At 37.9% G+C, this 26,596-nt stretch overlaps 1 protein-coding gene across 1 annotated transcript in view; it reads right to left on the bottom strand.

Annotated features, from left to right (window-relative positions):
• Window positions 1-1,954: 1,954 nt before the first annotated feature.
• Window positions 1,955-26,596, bottom strand: part of LOC136828628 (GPI ethanolamine phosphate transferase 2-like) — a 63,041-nt gene continuing 38,399 nt past the window's right edge. Inside the window, exons 9-12 of the mRNA XM_067086658.1 lie at window positions 23,602-23,847; window positions 17,173-18,114; window positions 11,981-12,153; window positions 1,955-2,428 (exon numbers count right to left, since the gene is read on the bottom strand). Coding sequence (XP_066942759.1) covers window positions 2,203-2,428; window positions 11,981-12,153; window positions 17,173-18,114; window positions 23,602-23,847 — 1,587 coding nt within the window. The 3' untranslated portion in view covers window positions 1,955-2,202. The remainder of the gene's footprint in view (window positions 2,429-11,980; window positions 12,154-17,172; window positions 18,115-23,601; window positions 23,848-26,596) is intronic.

Genomic DNA, 26,596 nt, shown 5'->3' on the forward strand with positions numbered 1-26,596 from the left:
CGTTAGTGTGAACAGGTCCGCTCTCCCAGACTCCTGCAGACATCCTTACTGCGGGTTGATGACTGCTCACAGCCTTCCTCTCCTGTCGGGGCTTCGGCCTCCAGTAGGTCTGTGAAGAGTGCTATGCCCTTCTCACCTGTCCCTTCAACCTCCTGGGCTTGTACAGGCAGTCCCCGGTTTACAACGGGTCCGGCTTACGACGTTCTGAGGTTACGACGCTTTTCAATTATATTCATCAGAAGTTATTTACCGGTTTACGACGCGTGCTCCAGGGTTACGACACGTTATGCCGATCCGACGGAAGAAATATGGCTCCAAAATGGCAGATTAATCAAAGTTTGGAGTTTTTTTTATGAAAAACTCAATAAAAATGCAGTTTACATCGTTTTCAATACACCCAAAGCATTAAAAGTAAGGTTTTCTTAGGATTTTTGACGATTTTCAACGATTTTTCGGTTTACAATGATTTTCAGTTTACCACGCGGCGTAAAAATGGAACCCCCGTCGTAAACTGGGGACTGCCTGTACTGGGAGACATGAATTGGACAGGCCTAGGGTTAGAAATATGGATCGTTTGCCTTCCCATCCCAGCCTGCCCACGAGAGCTAACGCCCCCCGTTCGGTCCTAGGAGTGGAACAGTCGTATGCTCGAGTGATGCAGCGGGTATCGGGAGGTTCTGATGAGGGTCTCTCCCCTGCTGAGAGAGTAGCCCAAACCATGACCTGCAAGGGCTCAGGGGTCCTTTCCGGAGGACCTATGTTGAGATCGTTAAACTGATTCGTCAGTATAATGATCTCAGGAAAGAGACCACGGCCACTCCCGTGGATCTTTCTTCTGCCCTTGAAGCTTTCTGGAGACTGCAGAAGGCACCCAAAGCTTCGTTGAGCCTGCCGTGGTCTGATCTTGCCGAAGGGGTTCTAGACCAAGTGAGTTCTCTGATATCTGGGCTGAACTCACTTCTTTCTAGCCACTCATAAAAGATATTTCCCCCTCTCCATCAGAAGCGTTTCTATGCGCCCTCGGAGAGGCCACTGCCAACCAAACTGATTGACCCGGACCTGGTTTGTCTAGGCCTGGGTCTGTCGCTGGACCAGCTTCGTGCAGAGGAAGAAAAACTTCAACAATAACAAAACTTTTTAAAAAGCGAATCGAATGTTTTACCTATTGTATTACATTGGTAATTAGTTTTTTTTGTTGAATGAAAACTGGATGTTTGCCTGAAAGTTTCATTTCCCTAACATTTAAAATTCCATTACAAATGTATTACAATATAATGTACTTCAAGCTGAACTTTTAGCAGAGCTTGCACACATACAGGCAGTCCCTGGTTAATGGCGGGGGTTCCATTCCCAGCTGAGCACTGATAACCGAAAATCGCCGATAATTATGGCAATAAATGGCGTTTACAGCATTGTAAGCACAAATAAACCCCTTATCAGTGCCATTAATCGCTTACCGAAGCCGATAAACTCTTACCGACGCTGAAAATCGCTTACCATCACCAAAAATTTGGGCAATGACATCGTTATCGAAGCGTCATAAAACCAAAATGTTAACTGATGCTGCCGATAAGTGAGGACTGCCTGTATATACAAAGTTAGGAGGAGGATATATTACTATAACTATTGGATAAAATTTCAGAGTGATGGATTCTTAATCTGATTCGTGTAAGTATTTTCATTATTGTACTATAATTAAAAAAAACCATCAAGCAACATTTCAAAACACTCAAAGGGCTTTTCTTAAATTAAAACTGAAAACTATGTAAGATAAGAAGTTGGTCGCCTAGTCCAGAAGAGACCAATGGAGGAATTGTGTGAAAATGGGAAGGCAGAAAGCACTGCAGCTGAGGGCTGAAAGAATGCTGCAAAGAACATTTAGTACCATCTACAGTGTGTAACACAAGGCACACTGAAAAATGGTAACCCCTTTGCAGGGTGAGTCAGGTACCTATGACTGTACTTATGACAAATATATTAACATTCAGACATTTACATAAATTGTTGAATAGTTCTCAAGTAATGCTGACATAACTCTTACATAGTACAGTACTTTTATTAAAGATATCTTACATACTTGTATTAAAGATATAAAAAAATTCTGTAACCTTGACACATGAGCAATAACATATAACATTAAAGACCAAGGATCTCTTATTTTCATAAAAAAAAAAATTAAAAATAAAAATAGGTATTCATGAATTACTCAAATCTATAGCTAACTTCCAAGATCGTACATATTTTTTCAACTGCCCACATAAAAAAAGTGAGAATACAAAGTACCAACAAATGGGCACCTTCATACAGAAGTTTTGGTGTGAAGACAGACCAGATAAACAAGTGATGGCGCTGGAAGGTCACATTAATCAGGTACAAGCTGATTGTAGCAAGACGTACAGCCCACCAAACATACAAAGGCTGTTGCCATCTGTGGGTAAAAGTCAAGGATGTAATAAATCACGTATTCATACAAATTAAGGTCTGTTTACAAATACCTTGACACAGACAGCCATGTCAAGAACAGCTACTTTAATAAGTACGTAAATATTCAAGTATCTCCCCACCCTCCTTATGGAGTGTCTCCTATCTAACCTGTCAAACCTGAACTTTGTTTCACTCTCAGCAGAAATGCATTTGCTCGTCTAGCTACCTTCCACAGGTTTCACCTTTGGTAATCTTTAGCCAATGAAGTAATTTTCTGGCTCATTTAATGAGAAGAGCTTTTCATCAATATCATCAAAATGCAGTCTGACATCTTATATGTTTGCAAAGTCTGTTGTAACCTGTTGTGTCCCAAATATTTTCTGTACAGTACAGCAGTGTACATACTACAGCTGCAATGCATGCTCTTAATGCATTTAATTACTTCCATACAACAGATAGTGTAAGCAAATATTACATTTTTACATATCAGTAAGTAGCTTAACCAGACCACCAACGTAAACACTGCTTTGTGTTTACATATTATTATTATTATTATTAAATATTATTATGATTATTATTTAATAATAATAATAATATTTATTATTATTATTAAACAAAAGTCCCTTCTTGTTCCTCAGGAAATGCAAATAATTGTATTTATACTATAGGGGTTTCCTTTATTGCCAACTGGAATCAGTTCTTGAACTAGGCAACAAGGTATTTAAATTGTGGTTAAGGGGTGGTGAGTGGGGGAATAACCCTCGCTCACCAAGTGACACTAGCCACTTCTTCCACTGCTGCCACCATTTGAGGATATATTTCTGTGCTCCTCCTGACGGCAAAGTTGAACCTGATTTTGTTGATTTTTGTTTTCTTCATGTAATGTGGAGGTTTTTATGGTTAATTCCTTCTTTCTCTCCAATTTTTTTTCATTATGATTCCCTACTGTTTTGTATAAGTAGGCAGTCCCCAGTTAATGGTGGGGTTTGGTTATTTTCCATTATCGAGTGCCTGTAACCGAAAATTGCTGTTAACCAAATCAATGGGATGTACACTAATTTCTACAAAAAAAAAAAAAAAAAAAAAAAAAAAAAATTATTTCCGTGAGGATACAGTTTTCATTAGATTTCCGGAGCCCTGGACCCCAGTTCATCGAATTTTAATTTTTTTTTCTTACAGAAAACACATAATCTCCCCAGTTACCACTAAAAAGAAAGGTTTTTACTGGTGCTAGGAATATGAAAATACAATGCAAATTACAGTATATCATATATGTTAAATCTTGCAAAACAAAAACGTTCAGATACTTAAAATACTTTACCATGCATGTCTTTATCATGATAGTAATCAGAATGTTTAATTTCTATATTTATTTTAAATTACTACTCAGTGATTCATTTTGATTTTCGATGTTCTAAAAAGATAGTGTGTGGATATCTCTCACATATCTTTGTAGTACTGTTTATCAGAACGGCAATATTTATTAGTTTTCCAATGTTAATTCAATATAACAGGCTTTGTTATTGCATCATCATAATGAGGAAATGTGATAATTTTTTTCTTTAATTTATTACACATTCATATTTGAAATTTCAAAATGTGTTAAAAGTCAGCTGGAATTAATGGCAAAATAAATGTTGTTTTACTGACAAACTAGGGTTTTGAGGTTGACCAAATCTATTTAAATCCATAAGAGTGTTCTGGTATGATGTGAGGAGAAAATTGCTGTTAACCGAATCAATGGGATGTACACTCGAAATCAAAAGTAACTGGATGTTTTTAATTTTTTCTTTTACGTTGCCATAAATTTACTCTCTCTCTACAATGCTCCATTGCTAAAACACACTATACAAATATAGTATCGCTTTCAATCTCTAAAAGAAAAAAGAATGAAATGAATAGCCCTCCATTTATCAGGCCAATAGGTTTTCCAATGTGAACAGGCTTATTACATCATCAGCAATGATAATTTCTCTTTTTACTCATCATCATCATAACATTGCATTTAATGGCAGTTCTTTATTGTTCCCTATTTAAATCCATTTTTCGTTGACATTGCTCAAAATTTAACTAACTTGATTTCATTATTTGAGATTTCGCTTTTGCTAAAACACACTATGCAAATATAGCCTTCCTAAAAAAAATAATCACTGTGGTGTCATAAATTCATTTGTTCGTAAGGTTACATTGATAAATTTAACTCTTGATTTCATTATGGGAGATATGCAAGCCTTCCGTTCACTGTGGTGTCATAAATTCATTTGTGTAAGGTTACTTGATGGGTTATGTCGAAAAACGTTTATTTTGCTCAGAACTGTCGCTGCAAATTACAGCTTGAACGAATACTGTAAAGCCTACTACTGCATTTGAATATCAATGATTTTAGAACTGTAGAATATGATTGAAAGTTATAGGAGGTCAAGCAAAAAACAAACACAATAAGACTGAAGCTCCTCCCCTTTCTAAAGTTGCCAGATGTCGCATTATTGGGCAATATATATCCAAAGATTTAAAAAAACTGTATCCTGACTTTCCTTGCCAAGTGTACAAAGCTGAAAGTGCCTATGATCCGCTTAACGGTGCCATTAGCCGTTAACCAGTTAACAGCGCCATTAAGCGGTTCATGGGCACCAATAAACTGCATACTAGGGCCGAAAATATGGTTAACATCGTCATTAGCCGTTAACCGGGGAATCCCTATTTAACTTCCTCGCAATTTCAGCAGTGTTGAGTCGTAAAGGGAGATAATATACTCTACTGCTGTTGGGAGGCAATAGGTAGAAGAGGCAACAGTTAAGTGTCAGCTTACCTTTTTCTCTTGTCTACTATGTGTCACCTGCATAGCCTGCTGCTGCCCATATGATGTCATCTGCTGTTTCTGCAACTTATGACATCTGCTGTTGCTGTAGCCAGTAGCCAGTAGGAGTTTCATGACATCACTTGCTGTTGTTGTAGCCACTAGGAGTTTAGGGCCACTATAACTTCTTAAGGGAGGAAGCTAGACCTGAGTGAGGAGGGGAAGCTTTGTCCTTCCATTACCTCTCCCTCGTCATCAAGTTCTCTCCTGCACCTCTTCTCTCCTTCCTTATGTGAGGAGAAAAAGCAGGAGTCTAGGACCTCTTGCAAAAAGTCATTCAGGTTTCCTGCAAGTGTCTTCATTTTTTAAGGAAGGTGGAGGCTTTTGGTCACCTGCGAGTGATTTTTGTGGCCTCTGGGAGGGCAGGTTTGGGCACCTCATACCTACCCATATAAACAAAGCTTTCCCTTGTGTAATCCTGAGATTTTAACGTAGAGAAGTCTTCTTGCCCTGCTCTCCTGACAGGTGCTTGCTCTAAGGGCTAAGCACTCAGGAGTTTGGGACATCCCCTTTCCTTGTCTCTGAGGGGACGGGGGTTACACACAACCAATTTGTTAGGCATGGTGCAAGGTGTTCGCACCAGCTATGCTTATAAAATGGGGTGGGCTCCCTCCCCCCTTATCCCCCTTGGGGGTATAGAGAGTGAACCAAGCATTACCTGCTTGCTAGGCATGTACATACTCTTAAGAGTGTGTGTGGGGCTGAGTATTCTCTTCGGGGAACATCTCTTTTGAGCTCTGCCTTCTGTCTCTTCAGAGACAACTTTATACAACCTGTTATAGAAGATTACTCAGTTACACACCTGTGTGAGTGCTTGGTCCTCGGACCATGCACGTACCTCAGCTGTTGGGGGAAATAAAATCCTGTTCATATCTGGTCTATGGACTGGTGTACAGGTAGTCCTTCCTCCTATGCTTCTGTGAAGCACAATGTTCCAACCTATCTGCTAAACGCAGTCTCAGCCTTAGGATCGGGCACACTCCAATGGTAGACAGGTTCAAGATACATCTTTAGTGGGATAAACCAGCTTGAGATTGGGTAGTGGTGTGTGTGTGTGCTTGCTAGTGTTCAGTTGGAATGCAACCATCCATTGACTACAGAAGCTGATGATGTTTACAGATCTTTGTCTCTCCCACGTGAAGGGAGAGTTTATTAACTTGAACTGCTTCACAAATGTAAACTAACTCTTCTCCCTTGCCTTCTGGGCAAGTGTGGTTGGGTTAACACTGCCTTCTTCCTTCAGTAAGCATGCAGTCATCAGACTAAATGGATACAGCGTTGTTGGTGGTTTGTGCCATACTTTTTTTTTTTTAGTACTTTAGTGCTGGCAGGTTCTATTCAAATGTACTTGTGTAACATTCTGATTGGGATGGTCTTTCATGCAACAGCACTCCTAAAGCTCGCTAGAACAGCTTTTTTCTTGAAGATCAGGTAGCTGTTGTCCCCACTCTGTCAGTGTATCAGCAGGCTCTTTCATGAGCGGACACACGATGTTTGCACTATGATTCCCTGTGATTTTATGCTCGAGACAGTCTAGGCCATTGACTGAGACTTGGGTGTTAACATACACAAACACATTGCTTCAGTAAGTTGGTTTTGACTGATCATGTGGAAGTATTTCAAGAGGTTACATATGAGGTTATATAGGAGTTGGTGAACCACAATTTCAAGAGGCTGCAGCTTTGTAATTGTTTTTTTAGTGATCAGCATTAACTTTGCATTTGTGTATGTTTATTCCTGAAGAGAACTCGAGGCTATTGATGCCATCCTCCTTGTAGGTGGTTTAAATCTTGCCTTAAGGAATTTGTACTGGGTGGAGAGGGGCAGGGGTCTTGCTTTCTTTCATTACCCCGTATCAGTGTTGGTTAGCCTGATGATCTAAGGAGGTAACCATTGCCATCCACTCGTGACCCTTACTGAATGGAATTCTTGAAGGGCCACTCAGGAGGCAGAGCATTTGTTTTGACACTGGTTGCATTCTGCTTGTGGTGTTTTTAATCAGGTTAACGTCTGATATGTGGATCGGAGAGTTCCTGTTATCGAGCAATAAAACAGGCAACTTCCTTATAATCATGTAGGATGCCTTAGTAGTATCAATCATGGCTCCTTCCACAGCAAAAATGACTATCACAGCCTGCTGGTTCTCACATGAAGGGGATGTAAAACTTGAACCAGGGGTAGGAAACGTAGTTTTCCTTACTACTCCACTTTGTTGCAGCTGAACACTTCCATCCTATCCCTCCTTCCTAACGGAAAGGATGAGAAACTTCCTCTCAGATCAGTGTTAGACTACATTATCCTGTTCAGAGATAACATGGAGTCAGTGGTGGAGAGGTGAGTGGGAACCCTGAGATCTCTTCTCCACCAACTGAATATTATCAATCCTTAGTGGCAGCAAATATTATCAATACTTAGTGGCAGCAAAGTGATTTGTAAACAAACCTCTGGGTGTGGCTAGGTCTTCTGGTTCTTGCTTGGAAAGTAGCAACTCCTAAATTCAGACAGGTGTCCCAGCCCTGTTTTTTCTTTGTACAAAGTGAAGGGAGATTTTTTCAAGCCCTTCCATCCTCCTCCGGCTAATGGTTAAGTAGGAAGGAAGGGCAAAGAATAGGAGGATGGTTATCAGATAACTAACATTATTTTGGGTGACACATTTAGGAGTTGCTTGTCACTCCTTGGCAATAATATAGAGACAAGGAACAGAGGCCTTGATACTTCAGGCCTCCCAGGGCAAATGCCATAGGCTGACCAAAACTACTGCCCTTCCTTCTCTCACCAATCTGTCTCATATTCCCCTTCCGAGTCTCCAAAATCTCTAGCCTTACAAGCAAGGTTTAAAGTAATGACTGAGAGATGCACTAGAAGTTGTGGGACCAGTATGTGAGAGGTTGACTGGGATGGGAGCCAGTGTGCAATCCCTAACCATTTAGTAGTATTTGCTTACTCTTTTTAAACAGAATGGCATAAGGAGTGCATTAGTCCATCATAGGGAAAGATTTCATGCGAAGACAATGTTGAGAGACACTTACTTTCGTGTACCTGGCCATCAGAATTATATGTTTTACTTCTTGTCATCTGCAGATCCATTGATTTCAAAGCTCTATTTCAAACTGAGATGCCCTCCACTTGGTTACTAGGTTCCCACCTGAACGTCATCTTAGACTTTTGCTAGATATCCATTATGAGTGTTACCTGGTACATGGGTTTTCTCTGGCTTCTGCTTCAGGGTGAAGTCCTTCTGCTTCCTTTTCATACTTCTTTTCAGTTAGGAAAAAAGGATAGAATGTGCCCATTTAGAAGACTAAAGTACCTAAGCTTGCCTATAAGCATAGTAAACTCAGGGAGGTATTAGTGCCAATTCCTTTCCTGGGAGGAACAATCAGATTTGACAGATTTTTTTCTAACAGTTGGGAGGTAAATCCATCCTTCACAGCCTAGTGCAAGTGCCTTGTTAGCCCTTGGGCAAAGCCTTGTTCAAGAGGTTTCTCTTTCAAGACAGTCTGTTTAACGAGCATAGTCTTGAGGAAAAGTACTGAAGAGTTCTTTCTGGCATCCTGTCCAGGTCTCAGAGGGGTGGGGTCTCTAATCTCTTTTCCTCTCCTGTCTTGAGTGTGGAGCATAGTCTCAGGACTCATCAGCTCCAGATGGGAGATTGGAGAGTGTTCTCCAACCCCCTCCACCAGGACTTCACTTGGGATTCTGGACAGGATGTTTTCTTTTGCCCATTGTGAATCATAAGATACTTCATGAAGGACCTGAGCTCTTAGTTTGGAGTACTGTCTCCTTTTCTTTGTCTCAGACTAGCACTAGAGGTAGTTTCCAGGAACATCCTTCCTTCTCTGACTATTGAGGCACCTAACAAGTTGTGACTCCTCTGAGGAGGATGTCACCCATTTTATTCATTTTAGGATGCATGATTTCAGAGCATAGGAAGAACTTTGCAGTTTTACTGGGCATTCACAGCAGGTGTCTAAGTTTAGGTTCCTTTCCTGATTCTACCAGAGGGACATCGCCCACAGACTCACAGATAATTTTTTGGACCTGCAGCAATTGCTCACAGGTTGTGTAGGCACCCAGCTCCTTCTGGACTAGTGAAGTATCTCGCCCAAGTACTTCAGCTTAATGTAAGCCTGGGAGGATGAATACAATGACTAGACTCTCTTCCCTAACTCCATTATGGATCAGCATCTAAGCCCAAGTATGAACTGGTTTGGGCCAAATATAGGTACCTTCACTTTGAGAACCCAATCATAGAATAGTGTCTTAGATGTGTCTCCCTGGAGAAGGAGTTGGGTAAAGCTACTTGGGTATGATCAAAAGTAGCTGCTTTCTGCCCTGAATGACCTGATAAGGGATTGCAGGGTTCTCCGATAATTTTCCTTACTTTTCCCTGGCTTTCCTTCTGTAGGAACAGGGCTAATGTCCTCATTGCAATTAGTTGCTATATAAAATATAATTCAGTTACATTTTTGTTAGTTGAAGCGTGGTTAAAAAAATGCAGTTTTTATTTATAAATGCTGTAAATTTTAAATAAAGCGAAGGTGTGATCTCACCAGTTCCAAAATGTTCTGCAGCCTGCATATTATAAGTATCTTCAGCTGCAGTTACAACGTCCAACTTAAATTTAGTGGCACAGTATACTAATAGAAGTACTGTATACTTATGGAAGTCACCATTGAGGAATTACCAAGTTTTTAACAAGTTCACATATGTTACAATAACTAACATGGCAAATGTCTGTTTCCCAATTTGGAAGTTGTCAGTACTGGCTGTTATTTATGCCAATATTTTCACTGACCAGTAAGTGGTTGTTAATTATAAGAAATAGTAATGAATTACTAGACAGGCCATAAGTTTGATAAGCCTGGTTGAATGTATGATGATCCCATTAAACTTATCGAATGCTGGATTCTACGCCTATTAATTAGTCAAAAGCTAACTTAGATGCAATATGCATTACTAGCAGAAAGTACCAAAACTGAGTGTGCTGAGGTCTATTCAGGTATGATGGACCAGCTGGTACTGATGAACATCACTGGTACTTGGTTTATGATAATTTCTGTTATAATACAGTACCAATAATAATAACAATACAGCTAATACAGGTGGTCCCCGGTTTGTGGCAGGGGTTCCATACCCAACAGCGTGCTTTAAGCTGAAAATTGTCGTAAACTGGAACATCATAATTATAATGGGAATAAATAGTGCTTATGGCACCGTAAGCACCGTAAAACAGGGTTATGGTGCCACAAACTGGTAATGGAGCCATAAAACTGCTTATGGCACCAGAAAATCGGGTTAACGGGGCTGTTAAGTCAAAACACTGTAAACCAAGACAGCTGTAACCTGGGGACTGCCTGTAATAATAATAATAATAATAATAATAATAATAATAATAATAATAATAAAAACACTGTTTAAGTAAATAATACAGTACAGTATTATGGAATGGGGCTATTTGATACTGACCCTGTATGGTAAAATTAGGCTACAGCAGTGAGCATCAGGGATAGCATTAGCATACGGGAAGCCTCATCTTCATATATATGGCCTGGGGGTGATTTGTTGAGCCATCTTTTTGGAAAAAATACTTCTTATATGCTATCAAATAAGGTAAATAAAAAAAATAATGCAAAAAGAGCATGCACAAAAAGATGAAATAGGATATGTAAGGTTAAATTTTTCAAATATTGAGGAACAATGGCATCCATTACAGCTTCTCTTGGGGTGTGTACACACAGTCGAACAGTGTTCGTAGGACAAACACTGTTACCAGATAACAATAGGAAAAGTAAAGGTGTGCTGATGACATCAGAAGCAATCACCATGGACTAACAGGCATTGCCTGTGTTTGTGGAAGACCACAACACTAAGGCTGCGTCAACACGATCAAGCTTTGTTCGACGAACTTTGTCTGATGTGATATCAGAAGCGGAGAAACAGCGGGCAAAGTCAGAAGTTTGCCCGCTACTGACGTCACACTGGACAAAGTTTGTCGAACAAAGCTCGATCGTGTGGACGCAGCCTAATGTTGGGCTCAGAGTTAAAACACCCAATCTTGACCAATGGCATCAGTTCCGAACTTTGTTTGCCGGACTCTGACCTGCGAATGGAGTAGAAACTATGGTATACATCAACATCTGGTAGCACCATTTGTTGCCAGGTCAGTTCTCCTCAAATATTCACTTATGGCATCACCGTACTACGTAGTACGATATGGTAACAGTGTTTGTCCAACGAACACTGCTTGACCATGTGTATCCACCCTTAGGTTGGAACTTAGGGAAAGACTAAAAAAAATGCCAATCAAACAATAGACATTTGATAAGACCTGGAATCAACTAAATAATAACTGCCTATGAAAGTAGAATTACAGTACAGTATACTTAAATCTAGTACAATCTGTATTACTATACAGACATAAATCAGTATCTCTACAAGATTTTGTGAATTTGAGAATAAAGCTTTAAGAAGAATATTAGAAGTCAGATAGTGGGATAGAGTTAGAAATGGTACTAAAAGGGAAACTGCAGAAGTTATATATGTAGATGAGATAATGGTGACAGGGAGATGGAGATGGCTTGGGTTTAACCTTTGTACAACCCACAGGAGAATAGTTGGTGATAGTGTCAACCTATTGGAGAAAAACAGGTGATAGTGTCACCAGAAGAGTTAGAGGGAATGATGAAATACTTTTACCTTTCCTTCTGGCCATCCTTTGAGATGATGTGAGTTAAGTAGCTAAGGTAAGTTAGGAAACTTCCACCAAACGTCTGTGTTGCAATGAGAATACCATGGAGTACCGGACGGTAAGAAGTAACTCCAACAAACCCAGCACTTATGTCGATTGTGGTTAAGCTGTTGCTATTTCCCTGAATTAAAAAAATTGTGAAAATTAGTAAGAATAATGTAGAGTACAATTTCAAAATTCAATTATATAAACCTATCACAAAATACTTGACCATTCTTCCATTACAATACATAATATTCTTATACAGTAATGCACTTCTCTTTATAACAACACTATATACAATTAAATTCCTGAAATTTTGTACAGTATACAGCTTAAAACTAACTTTAGAATAAAAGAAAAATTATATAGGCTTATAAGATGCATTCCAGAGAAACACAAACTTACATTTAAGAGTCTGCAAAATTTTATCTTCAAAATCATATACAGTAAAGTATATTCCCTTATCAGTGCAGATTGACACATTCCTGATACAGAAAATTCCCCTTGGAAAGTAATTTCTTCATTTAAAAATCATATGTTGTACTGTATACCTAACTACAAAGATGGAGAAATAAACAGAACCCAAGATCACCAAGTATTCTCAGCTATGGATTAAGTGCACCTGTTTATAAAGAATGCCAAACTGTAAGTACAAAACATAATTGTTTAGAAATAGAATTTTGTTCATATACGGAAAAACCTTCGTCTTAAATGTAAGGATAAATTCTCTGGTGCTAGCTGGAGTACAGTTAAAAATAACACAAGGAATTGATGGCAACAGGGGTCAGCCAATACGGGAGTAGGAGGAAGCTACGCAACCTGCTTTAGCCCCGCTATGCATCACCTTATCAGTGTCTCTCTAACCGTCTTTGTAGCTAGATGGTTCAGTGCCCATCTTTTGCAACAAGCCAATTTTTCGGACTTCCTTCCCGCATACGCCTACAGCATTCTGGGTTTTATAATTTTTTTTGTTACGCCTACAGTATTCTGGTTTTTAAAAATTTTTTTGTTGTGTGTATTTTGTGTGATTCTGTGTTGTCTGTGTTTCATTTGCATTTCTCAGAATACAAGCCACTGTTTCAGCTAAGCCTCCCAGACTTCAGAGACAATGTCCTGGAGGTGGTAGCAACCCCTGTTCCCGATACTTGTCTTCTTTGTCTACCTTGTAGTAGGTGCAGATCTAATGTTTGCAGTGTAAGTAACCCTTGTTCTGTGTGTTGTCTTTGGTCTCCTGAGCAATGGAAGAGATTTGCTGATAAAAGGAAGTATAAGAGGAAATCAAAAGCACAATCTTAAGAAGCTTCTCGTCTCCTTTGATGGCAGGCATTCTAATTCCTTCTTGTTCAGCCCTTCCTTTTCCTTCTTGTTCAGCCCTTCCTTACCAAAGTCTCCTCTCGCTGCTACTTCTTCTCACGAAGATTATTCTCCCTCTCATTCTTCTTTGGTTTCGTCCTTAGAAGATTTGTGGGAAGTGGTCTGGGAGGTCTTGTTTGTAATGTTGCTGTCCTTGTCCTTGAGGGAGGTGGCAGCTCCCTCTAGTTCAGTTTTTCAGGAGGAGATGCACTGAAAATGTCTGAGTGTTGGGCATTGCTAGGCCTAACAGGGTTACCAACCCTTTTGGCCTCTTGTCTAACTGCATGTCATCTTGTACCCCAGCGACTTCTGCCACAACAGCTCTCCCTGGGACTGTTTCCGATGCTACAGCTTCCATGACGTCATCCCATCTGTCAATGGCTCTCCCAACACCTATCTCCATGCCATCTCCTTCCAGGCAGGGTCCGCTGATGTCCTCCCTCAAGTCTCCTACACCTGCTCCCTCTGACTCTCTTGTCCAGGCTCTTTTTGACAGAGTTGAAGGTGTGTTTCTCAAGAAGTACGGTTGTGTTGAGCTTCAGATACCCAAGTAAGTAAGTATAGCTTAGTTTTACCAGGAGAGACATCGCAGATTGCCTTCCTCATCCTCGTCTTCATCTTCATCCTCATCTTCTCCTGCCTCTTCTTTGTCTTCCGTTTTGCCCATCCCTGTCAGATGTTGGAGGAAGAAGGCTTTCATTGTCTCTCCTAAGAAGAAGTTTCGCAGGCAGTCTTCAGGCCATCGCTCTTCTTCTCCTTTTACTGATACTCAGCCGTCTAAGCATGTATGTGTTGTTCCCGTTCCTTCTTCTTCGCACGGCTGTTCCATCAGAGTAGCGCATGTCTGTGTCTCTCCTGCCTTAGAACCAGATCCTTGGCCTACTCAGTACATGGAACAGGAATCGATTGTCTGACAAGTCTGTAGGAAGGATGTTAATGCTCCAGTTAAGAAGTCAATTGTGAAGCAACTTTCTCAGGACAGACTCCTTCCTCACTCTCCTTCAAGTTCACGTTCTCCCAGGAGGGATAGTGAGCAGTGCTCTTGCTCACATGGTTGTGGCCATCCTTCATGTCACAACAGCCAAATGCACGACTGTGATTGTCCATGCTTTCAATCTCTCAGCTGTAATCATTCTACATGGAATGACAATTCAGCACACAGCCATGACCATTCTTTGAAGTACAAAATCAAGCTGTACTCAAATTATTGGAGTGGCTCTGATACTTCAACTAATCCTCAACCATGCCTATTTTGCAAGTGGCTGTTTAAAGCCTTGGTGATGGACTGAACACTGGACAATGACCCACCTGGATCCCAAGTGATCCAGCAGCTTGAATCCATAACATCAATAGAGCAACTCTGAAGTGGGAGATTACCTAAAATCTTTACAAACATAGCACCTCAGGTCTTTGGACATATAACAGCTGAAGCCCTTACAAGCAACATGCCTCAGATCCAAAGCAAAACAGTGATTCATATCCACAACAATCAAGCAACTTTGGTACTTCATAGGGGAGCAGCTTGGTTCTTTTTATTTAGTATGGTTCAGCTCAGCAAAAAAAAAAACTTGGCTCCTTTGAAGTAAAAGTGACTAGCATCCATTGACGAGTAAACTGGATCCCCATACACACAATGGCCTGAGTTCCTGAAGATGATTGACCTTCAACACTACAGTAGTTTGTATCCTTGGAAGCAAAGCAGCTGGGTTCTTTGATAAGCAGCTTGGGTCCCTTGGGGAAGAGCAGTCCAGTTTTGGAGGAAGATAAGATCAATGCACTGATCAATTACCTGACAAAACAGACAAGAGGAAAGGTTGGTTCCTAAACCTTCATGCCTAGTACTTATAATCAGCAGCAGTAGAGATAATGCACATAAAATCCACCCACGATAGTAAACACTGATATATGTTACTGATCATATGCTTAGAACTGATCTGAGGACAGAAATTTATATATCATTTGAAAGCTCATGCTTTTCAAAGGGTCAGAGCTGACAAAGCATCAACAGGAATAAGTGGAACAACAGGAACATAAGCAATGGTGGTCTCTTGGAGAGGTTACTGCAGAAGCAGAAGTGTCTACTGAGACTAACTTAGGTATCAAGTGCTTGGCCAAAGCCAAGTGCTCCAAGGAGGTAACAAAAGACAGTTCACGTGTTAACCCAAAAGAAGGCCATAGTACCTTCAGCAACTCCTTTGTCTTACACAGAGTAGTTGGTACAACAGAAGCAGGAGAGGCAGGAAAAGAAGGGTCAACATAAGTAACTGGAACAGCCATAAGAGCATCCAGTGTCCCATCCTGAAAATTTCAAGGTCAGTGTATCCTCTTAAGACCTAGTACAGGGAGCAAAAGAATACAATTAAAGAATAACTCACTGTGGATATGTAAAAAGAATATTCTATGAAATCCAAGATTATAGTCCAGTGTAAAGATTATAGTGCCTATGTAAGGAACATTCTTCCTCAAAAGCAAGCCAAAGCATCCCACTAACAGAAGCACGGGTCATTGCAATATGTCGTCAATGAGGGTCAGTAAAAGATAACAAAAGTGTATTGTCCTCAGAAGACACCAAAGGAGTCTTCTTCGACTTCTTCCTCTTGGACCTATACTGCTTCTACTGAGCAGGCGACAGATGATAGACACACTATTCAGTTCAGCAATGGCTCAAAATACTGTCTTCAACTAAAATAACCTACGATGATTGTCAATGATCATAGGTGACATATAGTGCCCACACACTTGCCCACCTTCACTGATCAAATTCCCACACAGAAAGAGAACCAGGCATGAATGTTTGCACATTACCAAAATAAAAGATAGTCACCAACACAGGGTCAAAAGAAGTTAAGAAAACAGCTTCAACAACAACAGCCATGTAGGAGGCCCAGCATCAGTGAAGACATCTGATTAGCAGTGCTGTTAGAGTGACACTGACAGCCAAGTGAGTGCATGGCTCACCAGCCCCTTACTTCCTTACCTTTAATTAACTATCTTGTTACCAAGCTTCAATGACTGAACAAGTTTTTGCTAAAGATATATCCATATAAAAGACAAAAGTTTGTATCCACGCAGGAAAAAACTTGAACTCGCCAAAAATTAAAAGTATCATTTTTGGTTAACCTATTTATTTGCGAGCAAAATTCTCTAGCGAAAAATTGTTTTGAGAATATGTCAGCAATATACTAAACAGTATTTCATTATTGTAAGTCATCACAGAATTATAGTAAACATGTATCATGAAGGCAAAGTTTGCTAGTATAGGCCATGAAACCTTTTACTGTTGCCAAAGCTGTGAATTTTTGACACCAACATGTGTGCATGGCAGGTTAAGTAAGATACAATGTTATGTTACTGACTGGGAGGCCTTAGCATAGGCTAAGCATAAGAATATTCTCTTAACTGCACTTTTTAGGTTTCCAAACCCTTTGGACCTTTTGTGCAGTTAAGAGAGAGAAAATTTATTTATTGTACTTCAGTAAAAAATACAGTAATTCTGACATGCCCAGTGGAAGGTCCCATTACATAAAATTGTAGCAAAATATACTAAGCTACTACTATCAAAAGGCAAAGTTTTATTCCTAAATGTTTAAAAATGACTTTTACTCTACTGAAATCATTACTCAACATATACAAACTAAAAAAAAATAGAAACAATCAGATAATGAGAATAGGATGAAAGAGAACAAGTGAGTTTAGGCCAGCTTACTTTGTTATACAGAATTTACCAGCTTTTCCTGAAGTAATTTTTAAACTTACTGGGGTGATAATCCAAACACTGCTAATACAAAAATACTAAAATGCTTACCTGGTAAAAGAAATGTGCAAAAGCCAGCCAATTGATAGCTAGTGCTGCCATCTTCTTTGAGATTATGCCATGTGTTACAAGTTTACACAAGACTGCACTGACAATATGATTCTGTAGAAACACTAGGGAAATGAGTCCCACATTGTCTGCTCTTTGGAGGAGCAAACACAAAAGGCAAACTGTTGCATAAGTATATTTCAACACTATGCTGATTTTCTCCTCTTCAGGGTCATACACATCAGGTAATTTCTGCGATTTACTGTCATGAGCTTTACATGTTATTAGTCCAGCTTTCAACAGACCATATACAAATAATATAAAAAGCACTAAGTAAGATATTTGAGCCTCTATTATACCAAGTTCAGAACTTTTACCACTCCACTGAAAATGACGACCAAATATACATCCACACGTAACAAGGACAAGCGGCAAACAAGTTTGAGAAAACAGAAAGATTGCCACTACTAAGCCACTGAGCACAACAAGTGCTAGCACAGAAGATCCTGAGGCACGGATACCATCTCCTAAATCCTCTAGATGCTTCCATTTGTCCCCGGTTGAATTCCATGATCTCATGAGTCGGCTTAATGTGACACTTATGATCAACAACACTACTATCTTGAGAGGTGATTTTCTGAGTTTCTGTACCATAGATTCCCGTTTACCTTTTTTTCCGACACTTGTTGGTAATTCTCCCTCACTAGTGTCCACATCTGCCTCATAAGGTAACCGTTCCTTTCCTTGGGCTTTACTATGGTACATTTGCAATGGTCTCATTCCCTGAATTAAAAGTTTTAAAATAAAGGAAAAATGAAGGCTGGTTGTTAGGAAGTACAGTGTCTGATGTTCCTCCTCAACTAAGCTGGTGCCTAAAAGACTAATAATGTGAAATCCTGTTCCAATCAGAAGGAAATAGGAGACATTTTCCAATCCACCATTTCTCTGAAAAAAATTATGAAATTACATTATAGCACCAACCACTAATATAGGTGAACAAGACACTGAGTGTAAAGGTGCTTAATGATTTATAAATTAAAAATTAAAACAAATAATTCAATAATTCAGTCAAATAATGTGCTTAATAAAATTTTCTTCCATCCCTGCAAGCAATAAGTCTTTAAATACCTAATATAAAAGATCAAGGGATTAAAGTGAGTGCAAAAGGATTTATAGTTAAATCTAAATGAGGTCTATGGTGTATCTCTTTTAATTAGTGCTCAGCATCCCACCCCCCCAACAAGTGATTTTAAAACCACAAGAAAATACTTGTCAGCATAATGAAACACAAAACCTAACTTTTTTTTCAATAACAGGTTATCCACACCATCACAGGACACTTTACCTTAAACTTCAAAGTACAGGTTATCCCCAGTTCATGACCAATGCACAGGAATGATTTGGTTTTATGGTAAGTGAAAATTTTAACTTTTCTTCATTCTTGTTTGTTTTAGAAAGAAGGCAGCCAGCCATCACCGATGTTTCTTACTTTACTAGAGAGACTGTCATAACCTTGAAAAGAACCTTTAAAAGGCATATAAAACTCATAAATATATAAAAATTATAAATACCCTTTTTTTTCTTTATACAGTACTGTATATAACAAACAATTCACTTTAGGGGACGTCTAAATCTTAACATTTGCTTAGAGGTTATTTTATATACACTTAATTTTCTTTTTAATGTTTAAAAATAAAATTACTATGATATCTTGACTTCATCACAAAGAAACCCAGCCATCAAAGCCTTGAAGCTTCCAGAATATTGAAAACTTTAAGTATATAAATAAATGCTAAAGTAAACATCAGAATAATTATGTTTTTACTCCACTGACACAGTTTAATTAAAATATTGTGCTAATTATTTCCAAATCAATTCCAACACACGTGGAAAAATTATTTTAACTGGGGAAGACCCTCTGATAGAGGTAAAATCAATAACATAAATTAATGTAAATGGTAACATAAGGTATTCCTTAGAGGGCAACACATATGTTCTTTGCTACAAAATGAATATGCAAGGCTAGTGTTGTTTTTATGAAATACATCTCTAATTTACTTTTTCCTTTTCTTATAATTATATGGTACTGTATTTAGAACAATGAATCAAAATTCGAGAGTGTAGCTAGATTTTTAGTAAGGACAAGTTGGCTTACTAAGAGATACTGAGGTGACAAGACTATTTGTTGCAACTTTGCCAACATAAAGTACTTTGCACAGAAAATTTCTAATATTACTTCACACATACCCATAGGTATAAAAACACATCTGTGACCCCACAGGGGTTTACTACTTGTAGTATGCCTTGGAAGGGATGCTGTAAACAATACTACAGGTTCTTTGCAGGGTTCTTTTGGTTCCCTCTTACTCTTCATCTATTCCTTTGTTTTCTTCTAAAGTGGTTGTCTAGCTTCCTTAACTTCACCTTGCTACAATTTTTCACCTAATATATGAAAAATACTCCTGAAAAGCCCTAAAATAACCTATAAACTGCTTTATACAAAAGAATATCTAATAAGAATGCAGGGATCCAAAAAACAAAACTAACATAAAAAACATATGTACACTGTATATTCTGGTAGTACTACTCCAGGAAACCCCCCATATTCACAGGTGATGAGTACTACAACCCCCCATGAATAGTTAAAACCCATGAATAGTTAACATCCACTCTAAAAACACTTATAACTGCCTATCTTCAAAGTTCAGATACCAAAAGTATACCTTAAACTAGCATCCTACATCAAATACACCTTAAACTATTATCCTATTACTGTATTAATCTTTGAAATGATATTATTAATATCATTTCAAAGTCATCTTAAACATTTTACCCTTTAAAATATAAATGTACATACTTCTAACCTTTCCAGTCAATCAGAGAGAGAGAGAGAGAGAGAGAGAGAGAGAGAGAGAGAGAGAGAGAGAGAGAGAGAGAGAGAGAGAGAGAGAGAGTACTGCATATCTTTCTATCAACCACTCTCCTTCTATCTATCTATTCTGAGCCTTTGAGAGAGAGAGAGAGAGAGAGAGAGAGAGAGAGAGAGAGAGAGAGAGAGAGTACTGCCATCTCTTTCTATCAACCACTTCTGAGTATCTAGCCATCTCTCACATTCTGAGTATCCTTGAAGAGAGAGAGAGAGAGAGAGAGAGAGAGAGAGAGAGAGAGAGAGAGAGAGAGAGAGAGAGAGAGAGAGAGAGAGAGAGAGAGAGAGAGAGAGATTTTTCAGTATCCTTCATAGCAGTATTTTGACCACCCAGTAGGCTACATATTTGACCGTGACTGGGCAACATTTCCTCCCCTTCGTGGTCAATATGTCAAGATAATTGAGTTAGATTACACCCCCACCTTACTCCATGCTTTCAGAAAAGACTGGGAATTGATGTGTTTTCTTTTAAAATTTTACATAATTTACTATAGAAATGCATAAATGTTGTAATTATAGCATGGAAAATATTAAAAAATTAATAACAAAGTAACATCACATTTATCTATAAAACTACAGTATACAAAAAAAATAAACATATACAGAAAACCCCCGTATTTGCTTTCTCACGATTTGCAGGATTTTCTGTGGAACCTATCTACTGTATAAATTATTCAGGGAAAATTCACCCATTCGCAGATTTTTTCTTAGAGCAATATTCTGTCTTTTCATATTATTTTTGTGACTAAATACTGTATTGTACTGTACCTATATATACATTTCATGATAAAATAATGATTTACTGTACTGTACAGTACTAATTTTCAAATATTAATATTAATAAGATTAAATAATAACATTAAATGAAAATAATTCTCTCTCTCTCTCTTTCCCCCTTCCTTTCTCTCTCTCTCTCTCTCTTTCTTTCTCTCTCTCTTACTGTGAAGAGAAAATTTTTATGCATACATATCTTCAATTGTTTTGTATGATAAATGATTTGCTAACTTTCAAATAATGTTAATATTAATATTACTAATTTTCAGATATTAGTGTTAATATTAATAATTTTCAAATATTAATATTAAGGTAAATAAATTATATTGAATTTGTAAGATTTTATTTCAATATAAATAAATTCTTTCCCTCGTCTTCTCCTGAAAGGTTTGGAGCGAGGCGGGGGTGAACCTATCAAATATGTCAAATTACTTGACATTTCTGACTGAAAGGATAGAAGACGTTGCCACTTGTGGTCAAATCAGTTTCTCCCTTCCTCTCTCTCTCTCTCTCTCACTTGCCAAAGGGTAGAATGTAAGAAATGGATAGATAAATACATAGATAAATAGATACTTAGTTCAGCCCTTCTCTCTCTCTCTCCCTTCTTTTCTCAGTTTCTCTCTTTCTCTTACTGAGATAAGTGAATTTTTATGCATATGTAATATTTACATATATTTATTTGTTTTGTATGATAAATAAATGATTTACTAATTTTCAAATATTAATATTAATGTAAACAGCAAAATGTCATTTCATTAAAGAAAGGTTCAATATAAATTCTTTTAACTAATCTATTTCCCAATCTTTTCCTGAAAGCTTTGGAATGAAGGGGGAGGGTGTACCTGTCAAATGTGTCAAATAACTTGACAGCAAGGGTGGTCAAATGAATGTTGCCATTTGGTGCTCTCTCTCAGAAAAAGATACTGCTAATCTGAGTCTCTTTAACCAATTGGTATTAACACATATGCACAGTTTGTGTGTGTGTGTGTGTGTGTGTGTGTGTGTGTGTTCATAGAGTTTTAAAAATGTGTAGTAAAGATAATACATCTTTGGAAGACAAAAAACAAACATATAAATTTTTTGTTGTCAGTTGCATAGAGTATAAGTATAGGGTGTGACCAGCAGGTAGTAGAGAGAAATGGATTAACATTCCTCGAGAGATTACAGATATAAACTCTCTCTCTTGCCCGTGCCAGCACAAGGCTTGCCGAATATAAGTCGCAGTGGTAACTCTCTCTCTCTCTCTCTCTCTCTCTCTCTCTCTCTCTCTGCTTTGGCTGGAAGGGTTAGAAGCACATTTGTATATATTTTTAAGAGTAATAATGTTTAAGATGACTTTGAAATGACATTAATTAATTTCAAAGATTAATACAGTACAGTAATGGGATAATAATTTAAGGTATATTTGATGTAGAATGATACTTTTGAACTTTCAAGATAGGCAGTTATAAGCATTTTTAGAGGGGGGGGTGTAAACTATTCGTGGATTTTAACTATTTGTGGGGGTTGTGGTACGCATCCCCTGCAAATACTAGGGGTTGACTGTATGTCACATACGCATTAAAAAATCTATCTCAGAGAGAGAGAGAGACTCTTCGGCCAGGTGCTAAACCTTTTTTTTTATGATAACAGTTTGCCTTCATCCCTCCCCCTAAGTCGGATGCAGAAAAAGATCTGGGATTGAACTAAAATCTTACTAATTCACTATATTTTCTTTAATGAATTGATATTTTGCTGTATTTACAGTAATATTAATATTTGAAAATTAGTAAATCATTCATTTATCATCCTAAACAAATTAACATACATATTACATAAGCATAAAATTCTCTCATCTCAGAGAGAGAGAGAGAGAGAGAGAGAGAGAGAGAGAGAGAGAGAGAGAGAGAGAGAGAGAGAGAGAGAGAGAGAGAGAGAGAGAATTATTATTTTTATTATTTAATGTTATTATTTAACCTTATTAAACTTCATATTAATATCTGAAAATTAATACTGTAAATCATTATTTGATCATAAAATATATGTGTACATACAGTACAGTATTTAGTCACGAAAATAATATGAAAATACAGAATACTGCTCTATGAAAAAATCCGTGAATGGGTGAGTTTTCCCATGAATAATTCATAGATAGGTTCCACAGAAACTCCTGTGAATTGCTGAGTCTGGGAATTGTGAGAACACGAATCCGGGGGTTTACTACACAATCTTGTATAGTCACCTGCAATATCCAAAATATAAATGTGGTTTACCCTGACTTACTTTTGTTTATATGGAATCTATGCAAACAAATCAGACTCTCAGATATCAGCAAGACAACCTTAGCTGTCAAACAAATTTTTTTGTTTTTTTAAATTAAGTTTTCTATTTCATGGTTTTAACAAGAAAAGTTGTTTTCCTTGTGGCTGTGCCATGATTGTAATACATACTGTATATTGTTAAGAACTGTGGTTACTTCTTGGGTTTAATATTATTCAAATGTCTAATTCAATCTCTTTGATTTTCTTACCATACATTACTAAAAGCAATACTGTATAGTTGATTTGTTTTGATCAGAGGGGGTGAAAGTATTTTTATCACATCTCCAAATAATGAGAAATTAAAAATAAAACCCTCCAGTGGTTTGGTTGTACTACTGTACTTTGTAGTAAAAATACATCTCAATTTTTTTTCAAAACTAAAAGCAAACATGATAATTACAAGTGGTTCTAGCAGTAAATAAGAAATCTTACCTGATTAGGCTCTGGTAACCTAGCATGAAACACCTGAGACACCATCACCATTATATAAATAATGGCAACCGTCAGCAGCCAAGGTGTTGGTCGCAAGAGGTGGCAAATGTGAGAATTCGTGGTTGCTGCACAGGACAAAAGCCATAACAACAGGGTGCATCCTGCGCAGCAAATTATACTTATTCCGCTAATGTTGTCTGTGAATAGAGCACCAGTACACATCCTCCACACAGACACAGTCAAAACCTGACAAAGAGAGGTGAATGCAAAGTTTCTGCACATTTCATTCTTCTACGAGAGAGAGAGAGAGAGAGAGAGAGAGAGAGAGAGAGAATAATGGGATGTACTAATGTTAATGTGTTAATGAATGAGGTGGTAAAATTCTCTCTCTCTCTCTCTCTCTCTCTCTCTCTCTCTCTCTCTCTCTCTCTCTCTCTCTCTCTAAGTCTTTTGCCCAATCTTCCATTACTTAATGTTCAACTAGCATGCTAAGATGCTGCATATAACAGATACAACTATAACAGTGTTTCATAAAATTAAATGGGATATATGAATTAGAAAATACAAAAAAACAATTTTTAATAAAAATTAATTTTTTCATACAAACATTACTTATAAACAGTCCTTTTCATGTGCTACAAATAGCCCTGAAAGCCTCTGTCCCAGTAAGAGAGAAAGAGAATGGTAGATGGCCAGTACTGTGCATGTATTGGTGGATCTCAAGGTCTCCAGCAGCAATCAAAATCATTCTTCATTTCATCAAATCCATGATGAATGGAAGAAAGGAACTTACATGGTGGGTAATGGGTATGTATGGAAAACCCAATGTTGTTTTAAAAAATTATATCCGTTTTACTAAAAACCCATTTCTTAAGCTTTGCCCAAAACCCAATTTAGGTAGGAAGAATCAAGCCGCAAAATAGTCTAGAATTGGTTAACTAAGATCAGTAAGATCCACACAAAAGCTATTTAAGATTGAACCTCATCAGAACATATGTCACTCAAAGATATAAAGGAACTTGCACTCATCATACAGAAACCAAGGTAAGTGAAAATAATCCAAAGAGATCCACATTATGTACTCTGAGTAATTTGTCAACCTTCCTCTCAAGTCCCAGGAATGACAGAAGTAGCAGAGGAAAGCACTTGTACATTAATTGTGACACAGAGGCAAATAATTCCTGATAGTTTACATCATGGGAAATGTTACACAGTACTGGATAAAAGAAAGAATGGTCAAGTGATGAAGACAATTTACAGTCAAGAATTACACCCAAAGTAGGAACCACCTGTCTCATTCCAACAACAGGATCCAACCAGTAGATTAAGCATCCAGGTATTACATCCCTAAGAATAAGCTCACTAATGAAAAAAAGGTAACTTGTGCTGCCTTACCATCAGTCATACTCTCCAAGCCCTTAAAAAAAGTTTCTGAACCAAAACATGACAGAGTTCTTGGTAAACTGCTCCTTAATAAATCCCTCAAAAGGATTCTTGACCTGGTAAGCTAGAAAATCTCTCTTACAGATTTCCATTCCTTGAAGAGCAGCAATAGGGGAAATCAGAAGGACAGAAGAAACAATTTTCAGTACTGTAGTGGTACAGCCAAAGAAGCTTTACTAAAGCTGGAATAGAATTAATCAGTCACCTAGAAATGGCAGAAGATCACACCTTAACTTTGGGGCTTCACAAGAAACCTCTTTCACAGAGATCTATATCCTTACAGATGAGATCAATAGCTACTTAGGCCACCTGAGAAACCAAACCAAAAGAAATGAGCTATCTTCTACTGTGATAGAGCTATACAAGGAAAAAGGGAAGAAAAGTGACATCTGAAAATTTTTTCATATCACTAGAACTGGATGAAAAATTGCCCAACTCTTGTGAAGATGATAAATTGTACTTAAAAAGAGATTTAAACAAAAAAAAATTCCCATGACAGGCAATATAGCACAAAAATATTAAAATACAATCGAAGCACTCAGCTGGTACATCAATGCAAGCCAAACAAAAATGTGCTCATAATTAGTACCATTCACAGGACTACAGAAATTAGAAATGATGCAAAGAAAACTCCAAGAACTGTAAGTTCCTATAATTTTTTTAAATACAAAATTGATATGTATACTAGATCAAAAGGCTCTGTTATACAACACTATAGCACCTTCAAAAAAGATGGTCAATCCAGGTGTTTTATAATATACTGTACTAGATATAGAAGACATAAATTGTTTATAGAGATGTATAGGTCTGAAACTCTACTGTTGTAATTTCCTTCAAACGTTAACTAAGGAACTTAAGCAAACATTCAAAAATAGTAATGCAGTAAGTAGTAGTGAAAGCAATACTGATAATGAACAGATTTTTCCCTAAATAGGAAAACGGTGCCAACTAAAATACTGCCAGTGGAACAAAAGGTCAGACACTTTCCACCACTGTAAAAGATCTGTATAAGGCAAATGCACAAGCAAAAAGCTCTAGAAACTCATTTGTCAGGAACGGTACTTTGTAATTACAACAGCAGAAAATATATAAACTTGAACTGATAATGCATTATCAAATGTTAATCTTATCATCTGCTCCATATTTCATCTTTAATTTTCTTGTAAAAAGAATATTTACTTGATGTTTGATATACAGTAATAATATGTCACTTTAATTATCTGAGGTGAGGTAAATAAGCCTCTGGAACTACATAATCAACAATGAGCCCCAGTGCTTGGTTCTCTTCACTTTGTTTATTACAGGAGAGGGAGATTCATGGCATACTGCATGTTACTTATATAAAACACTGCAGGCTGGATGCTACAGTACATGCTAGGCTTTACCTATTACTTGTCAGACAGGTAACCAGAAGGAACCATGTGGTCAAAAGTGAGACATGGTATTTGGCACACTGTGTGCTGCATATTACAAGATAAAAAGGCGTGTGGTGCACCGTGTGAGGAGGGATAACCATGTCATGTTTAAGTAAGACAACTGAATCTTATTAGTT

This window comes from Macrobrachium rosenbergii, chromosome 43, assembly GCF_040412425.1.
Source record: "Macrobrachium rosenbergii isolate ZJJX-2024 chromosome 43, ASM4041242v1, whole genome shotgun sequence".
Lineage (NCBI taxonomy): Eukaryota > Metazoa > Arthropoda > Malacostraca > Decapoda > Palaemonidae > Macrobrachium > Macrobrachium rosenbergii.